The sequence below is a fragment of the Phytophthora sojae genome, assembly GCF_000149755.1.
Source record: "Phytophthora sojae unplaced genomic scaffold PHYSOscaffold_12, whole genome shotgun sequence".
NCBI classification, from domain to species: Eukaryota; Oomycota; class Peronosporomycetes; order Peronosporales; family Peronosporaceae; genus Phytophthora; species Phytophthora sojae.
In genome coordinates, this window is record NW_009258126.1 from 1,853,328 (window position 1) to 1,872,346 (window position 19,019).

The 19,019-nt window shown below is 62.0% G+C and overlaps 3 protein-coding genes across 3 annotated transcripts; all 3 read left to right on the forward strand.

The window, feature by feature from the left end:
* Positions 1–768, forward strand: PHYSODRAFT_340809 (hypothetical protein; the record flags this gene model as incomplete). The annotated part of the gene is made up of 2 exons (XM_009539036.1): positions 1–300; positions 328–768. 2 exons carry the CDS (start codon positions 1–3, stop codon positions 766–768), a joined length of 741 nt encoding a protein of 246 aa, XP_009537331.1.
* A 2,644-nt stretch (positions 769–3,412) lies between these two features.
* PHYSODRAFT_528769 (hypothetical protein) lies at positions 3,413–3,907 on the forward strand (the record flags this gene model as incomplete). The annotated part of the gene is made up of 2 exons (XM_009539037.1): positions 3,413–3,699; positions 3,793–3,907. Coding segments are annotated over 2 exons (402 nt in total), but the record flags the coding sequence as incomplete, so codon positions are not given.
* Positions 3,908–3,922: 15 nt separating this feature from the next.
* On the forward strand, positions 3,923–4,321 carry PHYSODRAFT_527939 (hypothetical protein; the record flags this gene model as incomplete). Its single annotated transcript, XM_009539038.1, has 2 exons — positions 3,923–4,156; positions 4,202–4,321. Coding segments are annotated over 2 exons (354 nt in total), but the record flags the coding sequence as incomplete, so codon positions are not given.
* Between the last annotated feature and the right edge of the window lie 14,698 nt (positions 4,322–19,019).

Consider the following 19,019-nt stretch of genomic DNA (forward strand, 5'->3'; position numbering starts at 1 on the left):
ATGTCGGTTCCGATTCCCCGGCAGTACGTCACCTCCACGGATGAGCTGCAATCTCTGCTGGCCACCTACGGGGGCAAGCCCGTCGTCTCCAAGGCGAAGGTGGTGGGTATGCACTTCCAGTTCGCCAGCCCCGAAAATGACTCACCGTATTCCGACCGCGTCGTCGCCTTCGTCGCTGGTAGCAACTCGCCCGATGGGATGGCGGTTGTGCTGCAACTCGTGGACTTAGAGCCACAGCAGGTGGTGGCAGGCTTGAAGACCTTGCTGGAAGACGCCGAGACAATCAAGATCATGTTCGACGTGGGGTGAGTGGCTCGCTGGCTGCAGCGCTATGGCTACGGGCTCAGCAACAGCGTCGCGCTCGAGAACTGTGTTGATCTTCAGCTGCTGTACCAAAACCGGGTGGACCCGACCGTGGCCCATGCGAGTCTCACTCAGATTTCGTCCCATTTCGGCTCGTCAGCTGCAAAACTGGGGCTGGAAGTGGACGCCTTTAGCTCAAAGCTGAGTCCTCGTGCGTGGTTGAAGTCCCCATTGGATCCTTTGGTGCTGAGGCACTTGGTGGATATCGTCAAGACGCTCGTGCGCTGCTACCATGGCGAGTTTGGCACTGGTCTGAAGAAATGCCAAGAGGAGGTGTGGCCTCTTGCATTGATGACGAGCAAGTGCTGGAACTCCGCTGTACAGAACTCAGCTGGGGAAACGAGTGTGCCTGCTTCTACTGTGACAGTGGCGCGTGATGTGACGTGGACGTCCGTCTGCCAATGAGATGGCAGAGGACTCCCACGTCAAGTGCTGCTGCATAGCACTTGAGTTTACGCTGGACAGCGTAATACGGGGATGCATGGTTTATATTCATTATATGCTATCCTATTGGCTGGTGCCAAAAGTAAACTTGATTATGGGATGCGTAAACATGGACATTCGCGCATTGGCTGTAAATCCTTGAGATGTGCAACAATCAAGTTTTCCAGCCGGACTTTTGGTTATGGGACGCAAGTCACAAATTTTGCAAAGCTACGAATAGGATTAGTAGTTTTTCATTGGTAGATAAGGATTGATCTAGGATTTGAGATTGATAGACTTTAGGATGGGACCTGGATACTTGTTGGCGTGTCCTGGTCGCCAAGAACTACTGGTTGCGCGGCGGCGGCGCGCCGACGCTAAACTAACGGATCAATCAATCACTTTTCAACTTTCCAACTTCCTCTCAAGTGTTCTTCGAGCGCTCGCCACTGCGCTCATCAAGCTTCGGGTCTTCGCATCGGCTTGTGTGACATAGTAGCACTTGTCGTGTCAAGTTTCGGTTCAAGTTCAAGACTAGGTTGCTCGTGGGGATACCTTCTGAAGCGAGTTTACCTGTGACTATTGGAGCTAGCCACATAGTGGGGACGCTCTAGGTTGCGAACGTGCAGTTTTCTGTGGGAGCACACTTCGAAGAAGTGGGTACATCACGCCGTGGGCAGGTGGAAATACCACATTGGGGCTTGGCCCACGCCTAGACCGGATAGTACCTAACCTTCGGGGTTGTGTTGGACTCTTACTAGAAGTCGGTTCAGTAACAGGGCGCCTGCTTTGTGTCTGCTAACGCGGAACATTGTAGAAGTATAACGGTCCCTGGTTACCCGGTAGTAGTCCCTTGCCTTTTTCGATCTTTGGAGTCGGCCCATGGCCCGGTACTAAAAGGGTCATAACCACAGCAGTAAGAGGAAGCACCAAAAAGCGCGTGACGTTAAAGTATCATCAACGTCTACGCCAGCTCCTCCTCCTGTTACGGCTATTGACACCGATCTCTTCTTCTCGCCGGTCGAGGCGGAGAAAATTGCGAAATTGCAATCGTATCTTCTCAAGCAGGTCAAAACCGCTAAGAGGGTCCTGGTTAAGTTCCGCAAAGAGGTCTGGGGTATCAAGGACGACAGCGTTGAGGGTAATGTGGTGTAGTACCCCGCGGAAGAAGTGGGCGCGCCGGGCGCCGGAGGAAGAAGGCGCCGGGACGCGAGTGATGGACTTCGACGCGGCTGATGGAACGCGACGCGGATTGATGGGCGCGATGCAGGGCCAAGCTCGACGGGAAAGTCGGCGTGAGTGATGGGCCGTGAGACACGGTGCCAGAATCCAGTGCGACGCGTAATCATCCGACGGGTCGACCAGCGCACCCGGTTCTGCAAAACGCGCCGACCCTAAACCCCGCCGAGCAAAACGCGCCGAGGTAAGATCTTGATTGCGCCACGCAAATCAGGTTGAAGGACAGTAGTGCAAGCACGACAGAAGTAGGGATAGGCACACAACGATAGGCTTAGCAAGCAGTAGTACGGAGTAGCCAGTAGCTAGGGCATAGGATAGGGTAAGGACTCAGTCCCGAAATTTCTCTGAACCACAAAGGCCTCCCGTCTTCTCCGAGGTTCCAGGGGAACCACCAAGCGCCGGCAAGTAGAGCCGCCTCGATATCGCGGCCCCCCGTCGTTTGCTGGTTCGGGTGCTCACCCCCCACAGACCCGTGCTGGAACAAAGGCACGTTAAACGTATACCGTTTAGGTGGGCGCCCGATAACGCGCTGCCTAGGCGAAGGACCGCACCGGCCTGATAACCGCCGTGCACAAGACCCCCCGTGTAGGCCCGATAACGCCACACAAGCCCCAAGAAACGCCGGCCCGATAACGCCGCACGCCCGATGGGAACGCCGAGGAAACGCCGGCCCGATAACGCCGCACGCCCAAGGCTCGACGCCCTACGTCAAGGAAAAAGCGTCAACATAAGAACCCCCAACTCCGAAGCCTGCGAAGACTTGAGCCTGTATTTCGAAGATACGCTACTCCAACAACCGGGAATAATTTGCTTGGCGCGACCACTATCCCGACGCGTTTTATTGTACCGTTTTACGGATCACTCACCGAAAAGTCCATCTGCTCGAGACCTAATGCCTGTGACAAGGAGTAGGGCGGGTGAGAGTGAATCGCCTAACCCGCGGCAGCGTCAAGTGCCGCGGACGGCTCAAACGGAGGCGGCAACGCCACAAGAAGCGCAAAGTGAAGCCCCATCAGCGGGGACGACAACCCCTGCGCTTGAGTCAATGTCGATGCAGCAGTTGATGTTGTGGATTGCACAGCACCAGCAAATGTATCAGAATCAGATGCAGACCCAGTTGCAGATGCACATGCAACAGGCCAACAGTCGTTTTGAGCAACTACTGGCCTCGCAAGGCGAACGACGGAAGAAGGATCCTCCCACGTATGAAGGGAAATTTGGCGAAGACCTGGAACTTTGGATCTTTGCTACGGAGGAGTACTACGCTAACAAACGAGGAATAATGGAGGCCGATACGTCCGATATTGTGACCATGATATCAAGCAGTTCAGGCAAGTCTGTGCTGAACTGGTATCGTGCCTTTTCGTCGGATTGTGATGCGGCGGGGATGCCGAAATCATGGCAACTGTTTAAGGCAAAGTTGCGCGAGCGCTTTCGCCCGAAAGACTTTGAATACAACCTGCGTGAGCGGTTGTTTCAACTGAAAGAACACGGAACTATCCATGAATACGTGTCGTCGTTTCAGGATTTGATGTCTCAATCCGAGTTGGGCATTTCGGAAATGGAGAAGCGTTTCTACTTCCAGAATGGGCTTCGTGCGGAGACGGCTAAGAAGGTGAAGGAACTCAGTCCAAGGTTCTTACATGATGTCATTGAGATTGCAACGAACTTTTAGTTTGCTCACTATGGAGGGCTATCGGTAAAACCTGCAGTGAGTCATCAGCCTTCGTCGAAAGCAGTTTCGTCTGTGAAACCTGCGGCTAACAGTACGGCCAAGCCACAGGAACGAAAGCCACCTTCGAAGCGTGGGCCGAAAGAGGATTGGCGAAAGTCAGCCACTTGTAACAACTGTGGACAATTCGGCCATATCAAGCCACAATGTACGTCCACCAAGGAGATGAACCACTATGTTGGCGGATCATTCTATGCTATTTTGCAAGTAAGCGCTTTAGCCTTCAAGCAGGATGAGACCCCCGCAGAAGTTTCGATCTTCGTCGACAATGGCAGCAGCCTCAACGGTGTCACGGAAGCGTTAGCCGAGCGACTACAATTGGAAATCACGGAGCATCCCGACGACATGATGACAGTTCGTCTGGGATATAACCAAACCGTGCAAAGACCAAGACGTACCGTCGAAATGATGCTACAGATTCCGAATTTCCCCGTGACGTGCGAGACTTTTACGGTCATGCCTGTTCCAGAAGACAAGGACGTGCTCCTCGGAATGAAGTGGCTTCGGGAGAATAACCCTGACATCGACTGGGAACGCTTACTACTGCGTCCACGTAATAGGACCGAGGAACCCCCGGCCCATCAGTTGGTGGTACCTAACCGACCTCCCGCACGTATGATTGGAGGCCGTCGTTTCAAGAATGCAAACCAGAACCGTGAAATATTCCATTACTACCGGCAGCATGGCCACACCGGTGCGTTCGGAGAAACGAAGCTGATCTCAACGAAGCAATTTATGAAAGAACTTCGCAAAGGGAAGGGTATTGAAGCTGTTTTTGTTGTGAGCCCGCACGACTCAGAAAAGGCTGAACGTTTTAAGCAACAACGAGTGGACAATCCGGCATATGAAGTTTTGCTCAAGTACCGCGATACTGTGTTTCGCACTGAGCTGCCGAGTACCACACCTCCTGTCCGCGAAGGGATTGAGCACGAAATTCAGCTTCAGCCGGGAACGCAACCGATTTCGGTGAAACAGTGGTGCCAAAGCCAAGAGCAGCGCAAGGTCATTCAAGATTGGACGAAGGAGATAGTACAGGCTGGAATCATTCGTCCTAGCACCTCGGCATTCAGTGCCCCAACTTTTTGTGTCAAGAAACCCGTGGGTTGGCGTATTGTGCGCGACTATCGCCAGCTCAACAGCTCTACCATTTTCCCGGCCATACCCATGCCGAGCCGCCTCCGAGCCCCTCTTGCTATCGCCAGGGCCGGAAACCGCGGTACGGGCGCTACGGTCGGCAGCCGACAGGAGGGAGACATGGACGCCTTTCCGAGGGTTTCCGCCGGTATGGTTCGTCTCGGTGGGTGTGTCAGAACGTAACTAGAGCAGTGCAACCCGGCGTTGCCGCCTCCGAGCCCCTCTTGCTATCGCCAGGGCCGGAAACCGTGGTACGGGCGCTACGGTCGACAGCCGACAGGAGGGAGACATGGAGGCCTTTCCGAGGGTTTCCGCGGTATGGTTCGTCTCGGTGGGTGTGTCAGAACGTAACTAGAGCAGTGCAACCCGGCGTTGCCGCCTCCGAGCCCCTCTTGCTATCGCCAGGGCCGGAAACCGCGGTACGGACGCTACGGTCGACAGCCGACAGGAGGGAGACATGGACGCCTTTCCGAGGGTTTCCGCGGTATGGTTCGTCTCGGTGGGTGTGTCAGAACGTAACTAGAGCAGTGCAACCCGGCGTTGCCGCCTCCGAGCCCCTCTTGCTATCGCCAGGGCCGGAAACCGCGGTACGGGCGCTACGGTCGGCAGCCGACAGGAGGGAGACATGGACGCCTTTCCGAGGGTTTCCGCCGGTATGGTTCGTCTCGGTGGGTGTGTCAGAACGTAACTAGAGCAGTGCAACCCGGCGTTGCCGCCTCCGAGCCCCTCTTGCTATCGCCAGGGCCGGAAACCGTGGTACGGGCGCTACGGTCGACAGCCGACAGGAGGGAGACATGGAGGCCTTTCCGAGGGTTTCCGCGGTATGGTTCGTCTCGGTGGGTGTGTCAGAACGTAACTAGAGCAGTGCAACCCGGCGTTGCCGCCTCCGAGCCCCTCTTGCTATCGCCAGGGCCGGAAACCGCGGTACGGACGCTACGGTCGACAGCCGACAGGAGGGAGACATGGACGCCTTTCCGAGGGTTTCCGCGGTATGGTTCGTCTCGGTGGGTGTGTCAGAACGTAACTAGAGCAGTGCAACCCGGCGTTGCCGCCTCCGAGCCCCTCTTGCTATCGCCAGGGCCGGAAACCGCGGTACGGGCGCTACGGTCGGCAGCCGACAGGAGGGAGACATGGACGCCTTTCCGAGGGTTTCCGCCGGTATGGTTCGTCTCGGTGGGTGTGTCAGAACGTAACTAGAGCAGTGCAACCCGGCGTTGCCGCCTCCGAGCCCCTCTTGCTATCGCCAGGGCCGGAAACCGCGGTACGGGCGCTACGGTCGGCAGCCGACAGGAGGGAGACATGGACGCCTTTCCGAGGGTTTCCGCCGGTATGGTTCGTCTCGGTGGGTGTGTCAGAACGTAACTAGAGCAGCGCAACCCGGCGTTGCCGCCTCCGAGCCCCTCTTGCTATCGCCAGGGCCGGAAACCGCGGTACGGGCGCTACGGTCGGCAGCCGACAGGAGGGAGACATGGACGCCTTTCCGAGGGTTTCCGCCGGTATGGTTCGTCTCGGTGGGTGTGTCAGAACGTAACTAGAGCAGCGCAACCCGGCGTTGCCGCCTCCGAGCCCCTCTTGCTATCGCCAGGGCCGGAAACCGCGGTACGGGCGCTACGGTCGGCAGCCGACAGGAGGGAGACATGGACGCCTTTCCGAGGGTTTCCGCCGGTATGGTTCGTCTCGGTGGGTGTGTCAGAACGTAACTAGAGCAGCGCAACCCGGCGTTGCCGCCTCCGAGCCCCTCTTGCTATCGCCAGGGCCGGAAACCGCGGTACGGGCGCTACGGTCGGCAGCCGACAGGAGGGAGACATGGACGCCTTTCCGAGGGTTTCCGCCGGTATGGTTCGTCTCGGTGGGTGTGTCAGAACGTAACTAGAGCAGCGCAACCCGGCGTTGCCGCCTCCGAGCCCGTCTTGCTATCGCCAGGGCCGGAAACCGCGGTACGGGCGCTACGGTCGGCAGCCGACAGGAGGGAGACATGGACGCCTTTCCGAGGGTTTCCGCCGGTATGGTTCGTCTCGGTGGGTGTGTCAGAACGTAACTAGAGCAGCGCAACCCGGCGTTGCCGCCTCCGAGCCCCTCTTGCTATCGCCAGGGCCGGAAACCGCGGTACGGGCGCTACGGTCGGCAGCCGACAGGAGGGAGACATGGACGCCTTTCCGAGGGTTTCCGCCGGTATGGTTCGTCTCGGTGGGTGTGTCAGAACGTAACTAGAGCAGCGCAACCCGGCGTTGCCGCCTCCGAGCCCCTCTTGCTATCGCCAGGGCCGGAAACCGCGGTACGGGCGCTACGGTCGGCAGCCGACAGGAGGGAGACATGGACGCCTTTCCGAGGGTTTCCGCCGGTATGGTTCGTCTCGGTGGGTGTGTCAGAACGTAACTAGAGCAGTGCAACCCGGCGTTGCCGCCTCCGAGCCCCTCTTGCTATCGCCAGGGCCGGAAACCGCGGTACGGGCGCTACGGTCGGCAGCCGACAGGAGGGAGACATGGACGCCTTTCCGAGGGTTTCCGCCGGTATGGTTCGTCTCGGTGGGTGTGTCAGAACGTAACTAGAGCAGCGCAACCCGGCGTTGCCGCCTCCGAGGCCGTCTTGCTATCGCCAGGGCCGGAAACCGCGGTACGGACGCTACGGTCGACAGCCGACAGGAGGGAGACATGGAGGCCTTTCCGAGGGTTTCCGCCGGTATGGTTCGTCTCGGTGGGTGTGTCAGAACGTAACTAGAGCAGTGCAACCCGGCGTTGCCGCCTCCGAGCCCCTCTTGCTATCGCCAGGGCCGGAAACCGTGGTACGGGCGCTACGGTCGGCAGCCGACAGGAGGGAGACATGGACGCCTTTCCGAGGGTTTCCGCCGGTATGGTTCGTCTCGGTGGGTGTGTCAGAACGTAACTAGAGCAGCGCAACCCGGCGTTGCCGCCTCCGAGCCCGTCTTGCTATCGCCAGGGCCGGAAACCGCGGTACGGACGCTACGGTCGACAGCCGACAGGAGGGAGACATGGAGGCCTTTCCGAGGGTTTCCGCCGGTATGGTTCGTCTCGGTGGGTGTGTCAGAACGTAACTAGAGCAGTGCAACCCGGCGTTGCCGCCTCCGAGCCCCTCTTGCTATCGCCAGGGCCGGAAACCGTGGTACGGGCGCTACGGTCGGCAGCCGACAGGAGGGAGACATGGACGCCTTTCCGAGGGTTTCCGCCGGTATGGTTCGTCTCGGTGGGTGTGTCAGAACGTAACTAGAGCAGTGCAACCCGGCGTTGCCGCCTCCGAGCCCCTCTTGCTATCGCCAGGGCCGGAAACCGCGGTACGGGCGCTACGGTCGGCAGCCGACAGGAGGGAGACATGGACGCCTTTCCGAGGGTTTCCGCCGGTATGGTTCGTCTCGGTGGGTGTGTCAGAACGTAACTAGAGCAGTGCAACCCGGCGTTGCCGCCTCCGAGCCCGTCTTGCTATCGCCAGGGCCGGAAACCGCGGTACGGGCGCTACGGTCGGCAGCCGACAGGAGGGAGACATGGACGCCTTTCCGAGGGTTTCCGCCGGTATGGTTCGTCTCGGTGGGTGTGTCAGAACGTAACTAGAGCAGTGCAACCCGGCGTTGCCGCCTCCGAGCCCCTCTTGCTATCGCCAGGGCCGGAAACCGCGGTACGGGCGCTACGGTCGGCAGCCGACAGGAGGGAGACATGGACGCCTTTCCGAGGGTTTCCGCCGGTATGGTTCGTCTCGGTGGGTGTGTCAGAACGTAACTAGAGCAGTGCAACCCGGCGTTGCCGCCTCCGAGCCCCTCTTGCTATCGCCAGGGCCGGAAACCGCGGTACGGGCGCTACGGTCGGCAGCCGACAGGAGGGAGACATGGACGCCTTTCCGAGGGTTTCCGCCGGTATGGTTCGTCTCGGTGGGTGTGTCAGAACGTAACTAGAGCAGTGCAACCCGGCGTTGCCGCCTCCGAGCCCGTCTTGCTATCGCCAGGGCCGGAAACCGCGGTACGGGCGCTACGGTCGGCAGCCGACAGGAGGGAGACATGGACGCCTTTCCGAGGGTTTCCGCCGGTATGGTTCGTCTCGGTGGGTGTGTCAGAACGTAACTAGAGCAGTGCAACCCGGCGTTGCCGCCTCCGAGCCCCTCTTGCTATCGCCAGGGCCGGAAACCGCGGTACGGGCGCTACGGTCGGCAGCCGACAGGAGGGAGACATGGACGCCTTTCCGAGGGTTTCCGCCGGTATGGTTCGTCTCGGTGGGTGTGTCAGAACGTAACTAGAGCAGTGCAACCCGGCGTTGCCGCCTCCGAGCCCGTCTTGCTATCGCTAGGGCCGGAAACCGCGGTACGGGCGCTACGGTCGGCAGCCGACAGGAGGGAGACATGGACGCCTTTCCGAGGGTTTCCGCCGGTATGGTTCGTCTCGGTGGGTGTGTCAGAACGTAACTAGAGCAGCGCAACCCGGCGTTGCCGCCTCCGAGCCCGTCTTGCTATCGCCAGGGCCGGAAACCGCGGTACGGGCGCTACGGTCGGCAGCCGACAGGAGGGAGACATGGACGCCTTTCCGAGGGTTTCCACCGGTATGGTTCGTCTCGGTGGGTGTGTCAGAACGTAACTAGAGCAGTGCAACCCGGCGTTGCCGCCTCCGAGCCCCTCTTGCTATCGCCAGGGCCGGAAACCGCGGTACGGGCGCTACGGTCGGCAGCCGACAGGAGGGAGACATGGACGCCTTTCCGAGGGTTTCCGCCGGTATGGTTCGTCTCGGTGGGTGTGTCAGAACGTAACTAGAGCAGTGCAACCCGGCGTTGCCGCCTCCGAGCCCGTCTTGCTATCGCCAGGGCCGGAAACCGCGGTACGGGCGCTACGGTCGGCAGCCGACAGGAGGGAGACATGGACGCCTTTCCGAGGGTTTCCACCGGTATGGTTCGTCTCGGTGGGTGTGTCAGAACGTAACTAGAGCAGTGCAACCCGGCGTTGCCGCCTCCGAGCCCGTCTTGCTATCGCCAGGGCCGGAAACCGCGGTACGGGCGCTACGGTCGGCAGCCGACAGGAGGGAGACATGGACGCCTTTCCGAGGGTTTCCGCCGGTATGGTTCGTCTCGGTGGGTGTGTCAGAACGTAACTAGAGCAGTGCAACCCGGCGTTGCCGCCTCCGAGCCCGTCTTGCTATCGCCAGGGCCGGAAACCGCGGTACGGGCGCTACGGTCGGCAGCCGACAGGAGGGAGACATGGACGCCTTTCCGAGGGTTTCCGCCGGTATGGTTCGTCTCGGTGGGTGTGTCAGAACGTAACTAGAGCAGTGCAACCCGGCGTTGCCGCCTCCGAGCCCGTCTTGCTATCGCCAGGGCCGGAAACCGCGGTACGGGCGCTACGGTCGGCAGCCGACAGGAGGGAGACATGGACGCCTTTCCGAGGGTTTCCGCCGGTATGGTTCGTCTCGGTGGGTGTGTCAGAACGTAACTAGAGCAGTGCAACCCGGCGTTGCCGCCTCCGAGCCCGTCTTGCTATCGCCAGGGCCGGAAACCGCGGTACGGGCGCTACGGTCGGCAGCCGACAGGAGGGAGACATGGACGCCTTTCCGAGGGTTTCCGCCGGTATGGTTCGTCTCGGTGGGTGTGTCAGAACGTAACTAGAGCAGTGCAACCCGGCGTTGCCGTCTCCGAGCCCGTCTTGCTATCGCCAGGGCCGGAAACCGCGGTACGGGCGCTACGGTCGGCAGCCGACAGGAGGGAGACATGGACGCCTTTCCGAGGGTTTCCGCCGGTATGGTTCGTCTCGGTGGGTGTGTCAGAACGTAACTAGAGCAGTGCAACCCGGCGTTGCCGTCTCCGAGCCCGTCTTGCTATCGCCAGGGCCGGAAACCGCGGTACGGGCGCTACGGTCGGCAGCCGACAGGAGGGAGACATGGACGCCTTTCCGAGGGTTTCCGCCGGTATGGTTCGTCTCGGTGGGTGTGTCAGAACGTAACTAGAGCAGTGCAACCCGGCGTTGCCGCCTCCGAGCCCCTCTTGCTATCGCCAGGGCCGGAAACCGCGGTACGGGCGCTACGGTCGGCAGCCGACAGGAGGGAGACATGGACGCCTTTCCGAGGGTTTCCGCCGGTATGGTTCGTCTCGGTGGGTGTGTCAGAACGTAACTAGAGCAGTGCAACCCGGCGTTGCCGCCTCCGAGCCCGTCTTGCTATCGCCAGGGCCGGAAACCGCGGTACGGGCGCTACGGTCGGCAGCCGACAGGAGGGAGACATGGACGCCTTTCCGAGGGTTTCCGCCGGTATGGTTCGTCTCGGTGGGTGTGTCAGAACGTAACTAGAGCAGCGCAACCCGGCGTTGCCGCCTCCGAGCCCGTCTTGCTATCGCCAGGGCCGGAAACCGCGGTACGGGCGCTACGGTCGGCAGCCGACAGGAGGGAGACATGGACGCCTTTCCGAGGGTTTCCGCCGGTATGGTTCGTCTCGGTGGGTGTGTCAGAACGTAACTAGAGCAGTGCAACCCGGCGTTGCCGCCTCCGAGCCCGTCTTGCTATCGCCAGGGCCGGAAACCGCGGTACGGGCGCTACGGTCGGCAGCCGACAGGAGGGAGACATGGACGCCTTTCCGAGGGTTTCCGCCGGTATGGTTCGTCTCGGTGGGTGTGTCAGAACGTAACTAGAGCAGTGCAACCCGGCGTTGCCGCCTCCGAGCCCGTCTTGCTATCGCCAGGGCCGGAAACCGCGGTACGGGCGCTACGGTCGGCAGCCGACAGGAGGGAGACATGGACGCCTTTCCGAGGGTTTCCACCGGTATGGTTCGTCTCGGTGGGTGTGTCAGAACGTAACTAGAGCAGTGCAACCCGGCGTTACCGCCTCCGAGCCCGTCTTGCTATCGCTAGGGCCGGAAACCGCGGTACGGGCGCTACGGTCGGCAGCCGACAGGAGGGAGACATGGACGCCTTTCCGAGGGTTTCCGCCGGTATGGTTCGTCTCGGTGGGTGTGTCAGAACGTAACTAGAGCAGTGCAACCCGGCGTTGCCGCCTCCGAGCCCCTCTTGCTATCGCCAGGGCCGGAAACCGCGGTACGGGCGCTACGGTCGGCAGCCGACAGGAGGGAGACATGGACGCCTTTCCGAGGGTTTCCGCCGGTATGGTTCGTCTCGGTGGGTGTGTCAGAACGTAACTAGAGCAGTGCAACCCGGCGTTGCCGCCTCCGAGCCCGTCTTGCTATCGCCAGGGCCGGAAACCGCGGTACGGGCGCTACGGTCGGCAGCCGACAGGAGGGAGACATGGACGCCTTTCCGAGGGTTTCCGCCGGTATGGTTCGTCTCGGTGGGTGTGTCAGAACGTAACTAGAGCAGCGCAACCCGGCGTTGCCGCCTCCGAGCCCGTCTTGCTATCGCCAGGGCCGGAAACCGCGGTACGGGCGCTACGGTCGGCAGCCGACAGGAGGGAGACATGGACGCCTTTCCGAGGGTTTCCGCCGGTATGGTTCGTCTCGGTGGGTGTGTCAGAACGTAACTAGAGCAGCGCAACCCGGCGTTGCCGCCTCCGAGCCCGTCTTGCTATCGCCAGGGCCGGAAACCGCGGTACGGGCGCTACGGTCGGCAGCCGACAGGAGGGAGACATGGACGCCTTTCCGAGGGTTTCCGCCGGTATGGTTCGTCTCGGTGGGTGTGTCAGAACGTAACTAGAGCAGCGCAACCCGGCGTTGCCGCCTCCGAGCCCGTCTTGCTATCGCCAGGGCCGGAAACCGCGGTACGGGCGCTACGGTCGGCAGCCGACAGGAGGGAGACATGGAGGCCTTTCCGAGGGTTTCCGCCGGTATGGTTCGTCTCGGTGGGTGTGTCAGAACGTAACTAGAGCAGCGCAACCCGGCGTTGCCGCCTCCGAGCCCGTCTTGCTATCGCCAGGGCCGGAAACCGCGGTACGGGCGCTACGGTCGGCAGCCGACAGGAGGGAGACATGGACGCCTTTCCGAGGGTTTCCGCCGGTATGGTTCGTCTCGGTGGGTGTGTCAGAACGTAACTAGAGCAGTGCAACCCGGCGTTGCCGTCTCCGAGCCCGTCTTGCTATCGCCAGGGCCGGAAACCGCGGTACGGGCGCTACGGTCGGCAGCCGACAGGAGGGAGACATGGACGCCTTTCCGAGGGTTTCCGCCGGTATGGTTCGTCTCGGTGGGTGTGTCAGAACGTAACTAGAGCAGTGCAACCCGGCGTTGCCGCCTCCGAGCCCGTCTTGCTATCGCCAGGGCCGGAAACCGCGGTACGGGCGCTACGGTCGGCAGCCGACAGGAGGGAGACATGGACGCCTTTCCGAGGGTTTCCGCCGGTATGGTTCGTCTCGGTGGGTGTGTCAGAACGTAACTAGAGCAGTGCAACCCGGCGTTGCCGCCTCCGAGCCCGTCTTGCTATCGCCAGGGCCGGAAACCGCGGTACGGGCGCTACGGTCGGCAGCCGACAGGAGGGAGACATGGACGCCTTTCCGAGGGTTTCCGCCGGTATGGTTCGTCTCGGTGGGTGTGTCAGAACGTAACTAGAGCAGTGCAACCCGGCGTTGCCGCCTCCGAGCCCGTCTTGCTATCGCCAGGGCCGGAAACCGCGGTACGGGCGCTACGGTCGGCAGCCGACAGGAGGGAGACATGGACGCCTTTCCGAGGGTTTCCACCGGTATGGTTCGTCTCGGTGGGTGTGTCAGAACGTAACTAGAGCAGTGCAACCCGGCGTTGCCGCCTCCGAGCCCGTCTTGCTATCGCCAGGGCCGGAAACCGCGGTACGGGCGCTACGGTCGGCAGCCGACAGGAGGGAGACATGGACGCCTTTCCGAGGGTTTCCGCCGGTATGGTTCGTCTCGGTGGGTGTGTCAGAACGTAACTAGAGCAGTGCAACCCGGCGTTGCCGCCTCCGAGCCCCTCTTGCTATCGCCAGGGCCGGAAACCGCGGTACGGGCGCTACGGTCGGCAGCCGACAGGAGGGAGACATGGACGCCTTTCCGAGGGTTTCCGCCGGTATGGTTCGTCTCGGTGGGTGTGTCAGAACGTAACTAGAGCAGTGCAACCCGGCGTTGCCGCCTCCGAGCCCCTCTTGCTATCGCCAGGGCCGGAAACCGCGGTACGGGCGCTACGGTCGGCAGCCGACAGGAGGGAGACATGGACGCCTTTCCGAGGGTTTCCGCCGGTATGGTTCGTCTCGGTGGGTGTGTCAGAACGTAACTAGAGCAGTGCAACCCGGCGTTGCCGTCTCCGAGTCCGTCTTGCTATCGCCAGGGCCGGAAACCGCGGTACGGGCGCTACGGTCGGCAGCCGACAGGAGGGAGACATGGACGCCTTTCCGAGGGTTTCCGCCGGTATGGTTCGTCTCGGTGGGTGTGTCAGAACGTAACTAGAGCAGTGCAACCCGGCGTTGCCGTCTCCGAGCCCGTCTTGCTATCGCCAGGGCCGGAAACCGCGGTACGGGCGCTACGGTCGGCAGCCGACAGGAGGGAGACATGGACGCCTTTCCGAGGGTTTCCGCCGGTATGGTTCGTCTCGGTGGGTGTGTCAGAACGTAACTAGAGCAGTGCAACCCGGCGTTGCCGTCTCCGAGCCCGTCTTGCTATCGCCAGGGCCGGAAACCGCGGTACGGGCGCTACGGTCGGCAGCCGACAGGAGGGAGACATGGACGCCTTTCCGAGGGTTTCCGCCGGTATGGTTCGTCTCGGTGGGTGTGTCAGAACGTAACTAGAGCAGTGCAACCCGGCGTTGCCGTCTCCGAGCCCGTCTTGCTATCGCCAGGGCCGGAAACCGCGGTACGGGCGCTACGGTCGGCAGCCGACAGGAGGGAGACATGGACGCCTTTCCGAGGGTTTCCGCCGGTATGGTTCGTCTCGGTGGGTGTGTCAGAACGTAACTAGAGCAGTGCAACCCGGCGTTGCCGTCTCCGAGCCCGTCTTGCTATCGCCAGGGCCGGAAACCGCGGTACGGGCGCTACGGTCGGCAGCCGACAGGAGGGAGACATGGACGCCTTTCCGAGGGTTTCCACCGGTATGGTTCGTCTCGGTGGGTGTGTCAGAACGTAACTAGAGCAGTGCAACCCGGCGTTGCCGTCTCCGAGCCCCTCTTGCTATCGCCAGGGCCGGAAACCGCGGTACGGGCGCTACGGTCGGCAGCCGACAGGAGGGAGACATGGACGCCTTTCCGAGGGTTTCCACCGGTATGGTTCGTCTCGGTGGGTGTGTCAGAACGTAACTAGAGCAGAGCAACCCGGCGTTGCCGCCTCCGAGCCCGTCTTGCTATCGCCAGGGCCGGAAACCGCGGTACGGGCGCTACGGTCGGCAGCCGACAGGAGGGAGACATGGACGCCTTTCCGAGGGTTTCCGCCGGTATGGTTCGTCTCGGTGGGTGTGTCAGAACGTAACTAGAGCAGCGCAACCCGGCGTTGCCGCCTCCGAGCCCGTCTTGTTATCGCCAGGGCCGGAAACCGCGGTACGGGCGCTACGGTCGGCAGCCGACAGGAGGGAGACATGGACGCCTTTCCGAGGGTTTCCACCGGTATGGTTCGTCTCGGTGGGTGTGTCAGAACGTAACTAGAGCAGCGCAACCCGGCGTTGCCGCCTCCGAGCCCGTCTTGCTATCGCCAGGGCCGGAAACCGCGGTACGGGCGCTACGGTCGCCAGCCGACAGGAGGGAGACATGGACGCCTTTCCGAGGGTTTCCGCCGGTATGGTTCGTCTCGGTGGGTGTTCAGAACGAAACTAGAGCAGCGCAACCCGGCGTTGCCGCCTCCGAGCCCGTCTTGCTATCGCCAGGGCCGGAAACCGCGGTACGGGCGCTACGGTCGGCAGCCGACAGGAGGGAGACATGGACGCCTTTCCGAGGGTTTCCACCGGTATGGTTCGTCTCGGTGGGTGTTCAGAACGTAACTAGAGCAGCGCAACCCGGCGTTGCCGCCTCCGAGCCCGTCTTGCTATCGCCAGGGCCGGAAACCGCGGTACGGGCGCTACGGTCGGCAGCCGACAGGAGGGAGACATGGAGGCCTTTCCGAGGGTTTCCACCGGTATGGTTCGTCTCGGTGGGTGTGTCAGAACGTAACTAGAGCAGCGCAACCCGGCGTTGCCGCCTCCGAGCCCGTCTTGCTATCGCCAGGGCCGGAAACCGCGGTACGGGCGCTACGGTCGCCAGCCGACAGGAGGGAGACATGGACGCCTTTCCGAGGGTTTCCGCCGGTATGGTTCGTCTCGGTGGGTGTTCAGAACGAAACTAGAGCAGCGCAACCCGGCGTTGCCGCCTCCGAGCCCGTCTTGCTATCGCCAGGGCCGGAAACCGCGGTACGGGCGCTACGGTCGGCAGCCGACAGGAGGGAGACATGGACGCCTTTCCGAGGGTTTCCGCCGGTATGGTTCGTCTCGGTGGGTGTGTCAGAACGTAACTAGAGCAGCGCAACCCGGCATTGCCGCCTCCGAGCCCCTCTTGCTATCGCCAGGGCCGGAAACCGCGGTACGGGCGCTACGGTCGGCAGCCGACAGGAGGGAGACATGGACGCCTTTCCGAGGGTTTCCGCCGGTATGGTTCGTCTCGGTGGGTGTGTCAGAACGTAACTAGAGCAGCGCAACCCGGCGTTGCCGCCTCCGAGCCCCTCTTGCTATCGCCAGGGCCGGAAACCGCGGTACGGGCGCTACGGTCGGCAGCCGACAGGAGGGAGACATGGACGCCTTTCCGAGGGTTTCCGCCGGTATGGTTCGTCTCGGTGGGTGTGTCAGAACGTAACTAGAGCAGCGCAACCCGGCGTTGCCGCCTCCGAGCCCGTCTTGCTATCGCCAGGGCCGGAAACCGCGGTACGGGCGCTACGGTCGGCAGCCGACAGGAGGGAGACATGGACGCCTTTCCGAGGGTTTCCGCCGGTATGGTTCGTCTCGGTGGGTGTGTCAGAACGTAACTAGAGCAGCGCAACCCGGCGTTGCCGCCTCCGAGCCCCTCTTGCTATCGCCAGGGCCGGAAACCGCGGTACGGGCGCTACGGTCGGCAGCCGACAGGAGGGAGACATGGACGCCTTTCCGAGGGTTTCCGCCGGTATGGTTCGTCTCGGTGGGTGTGTCAGAACGTAACTAGAGCAGCGCAACCCGGCGTTGCCGCCTCCGAGCCCCTCTTGCTATCGCCAGGGCCGGAAACCGCGGTACGGGCGCTACGGTCGGCAGCCGACAGGAGGGAGACATGGACGCCTTTCCGAGGGTTTCCGCCGGTATGGTTCGTCTCGGTGGGTGTGTCAGAACGTAACTAGAGCAGCGCAACCCGGCGTTGCCGCCTCCGAGCCCGTCTTGCTATCGCCAGGGCCGGAAACCGCGGTACGGGCGCTACGGTCGGCAGCCGACAGGAGGGAGACATGGACGCCTTTCCGAGGGTTTCCACCGGTATGGTTCGTCTCGGTGGGTGTGTCAGAACGTAACTAGAGCAGTGCAACCCGGCGTTGCCGCCTCCGAGCCCCTCTTGCTATCGCCAGGGCCGGAAACCGCGGTACGGGCGCTACGGTCGGCAGCCGACAGGAGGGAGACATGGACGCCTTTCCGAGGGTTTCCACCGGTATGGTTCGTCTCGGTGGGTGTGTCAGAACGTAACTAGAGCAGTGCAACCCGGCGTTGCCGTCTCCGAGCCCGTCTTGCTATCGCCAGGGCCGGAAACCGCGGTACGGGCGCTACGGTCGGCAGCCGACAGGAGGGAGACATGGACGCCTTTCCGAGGGTTTCCGCCGGTATGGTTCGTCTCGGTGGGTGTGTCAGAACGTAACTAGAGCAGTGCAACCCGGCGTTGCCGCCTCCGAGCCCGTCTTGCTATCGCCAGGGCCGGAAACCGCGGTACGGGCGCTACGGTCGGCAGCCGACAGGAGGGAGACATGGACGCCTTTCCGAGGGTTTCCGCCGGTATGGTTCGTCTCGGTGGGTGTGTCAGAACGTAACTAGAGCAGTGCAACCCGGCGTTGCCGCCTCCGAGCCCGTCTTGCTATCGCCAGGGCCGGAAACCGCGGTACGGGCGCTACGGTCGGCAGCCGACAGGAGGGAGACATGGACGCCTTTCCGAGGGTTTCCGCCGGTATGGTTCGTCTCGGTGGGTGTGTCAGAACGTAACTAGAGCAGCGCAACCCGGCGTTGCCGCCTCCGAGCCCCTCTTGCTATCGCCAGGGCCGGAAACCGCGGTACGGGCGCTACGGTCGGCAGCCGACAGGAGGGAGACATGGACGCCTTTCCGAGGGTTTCCGCCGGTATGGTTCGTCTCGGTGGGTGTGTCAGAACGTAACTAGAGCAGTGCAACCCGGCGTTGCTGTCTCCGAGCCCCTCTTGCTATCGCCAGGGCCGGAAACCGCGGTACGGGCGCTACGGTCGGCAGCCGACAGGAGGGAGACATGGAGGCCTTTCCGAGGGTTTCCGCCGGTATGGTTCGTCTCGGTGGGTGTGTCAGAACGTAACTAGAGCAGTGCAACCCGGCGTTGCCGCCTCCGAGCCCGTCTTGCTATCGCTAGGGCCGGAAACCGCGGTACGGGCGCTACGGTCGGCAGCCGACAGGAGGGAGACATGGACGCCTTTCCGAGGGTTTCCGCCGGTATGGTTCGTCTCGGTGGGTGTGTCAGAACGTAACTAGAGCAGTGCAACCCGGCGTTGCCGTCTCCGAGCCCGTCTTGCTATCGCCAGGGCCGGAAACCGCGGTACGGGCGCTACGGTCGGCAGCCGACAGGAGGGAGACATGGACGCCTTTCCGAGGGTTTCCACCGGTATGGTTCGTCTCGGTGGGTGTGTCAGAACGTAACTAGAGCAGTGCAACCCGGCGTTGCCGTCTCCGAGCCCGTCTTGCTATCGCTAGGGCCGGAAACCGCGGTACGGGCGCTACGGTCGGCAGCCGACAGGAGGGAGACATGGACGCCTTTCCGAGGGTTTCCGCCGGTATGGTTCGTCTCGGTGGGTGTGTCAGAACGTAACTAGAGCAGTGCAACCCGGCGTTGCCGCCTCCGAGCCCGTCTTGCTATCGCCAGGGCCGGAAACCGCGGTACGGGCGCTACGGTCGGCAGCCGACAGGAGGGAGACATGGACGCCTTTCCGAGGGTTTCCGCCGGTATGGTTCGTCTCGGTGGGTGTGTCAGAACGTAACTAGAGCAGTGCAACCCGGCGTTGCCGCCTCCGAGCCCCTCTTGCTATCGCCAGGGCCGGAAACCGCGGTACGGGCGCTACGGTCGGCAGCCGA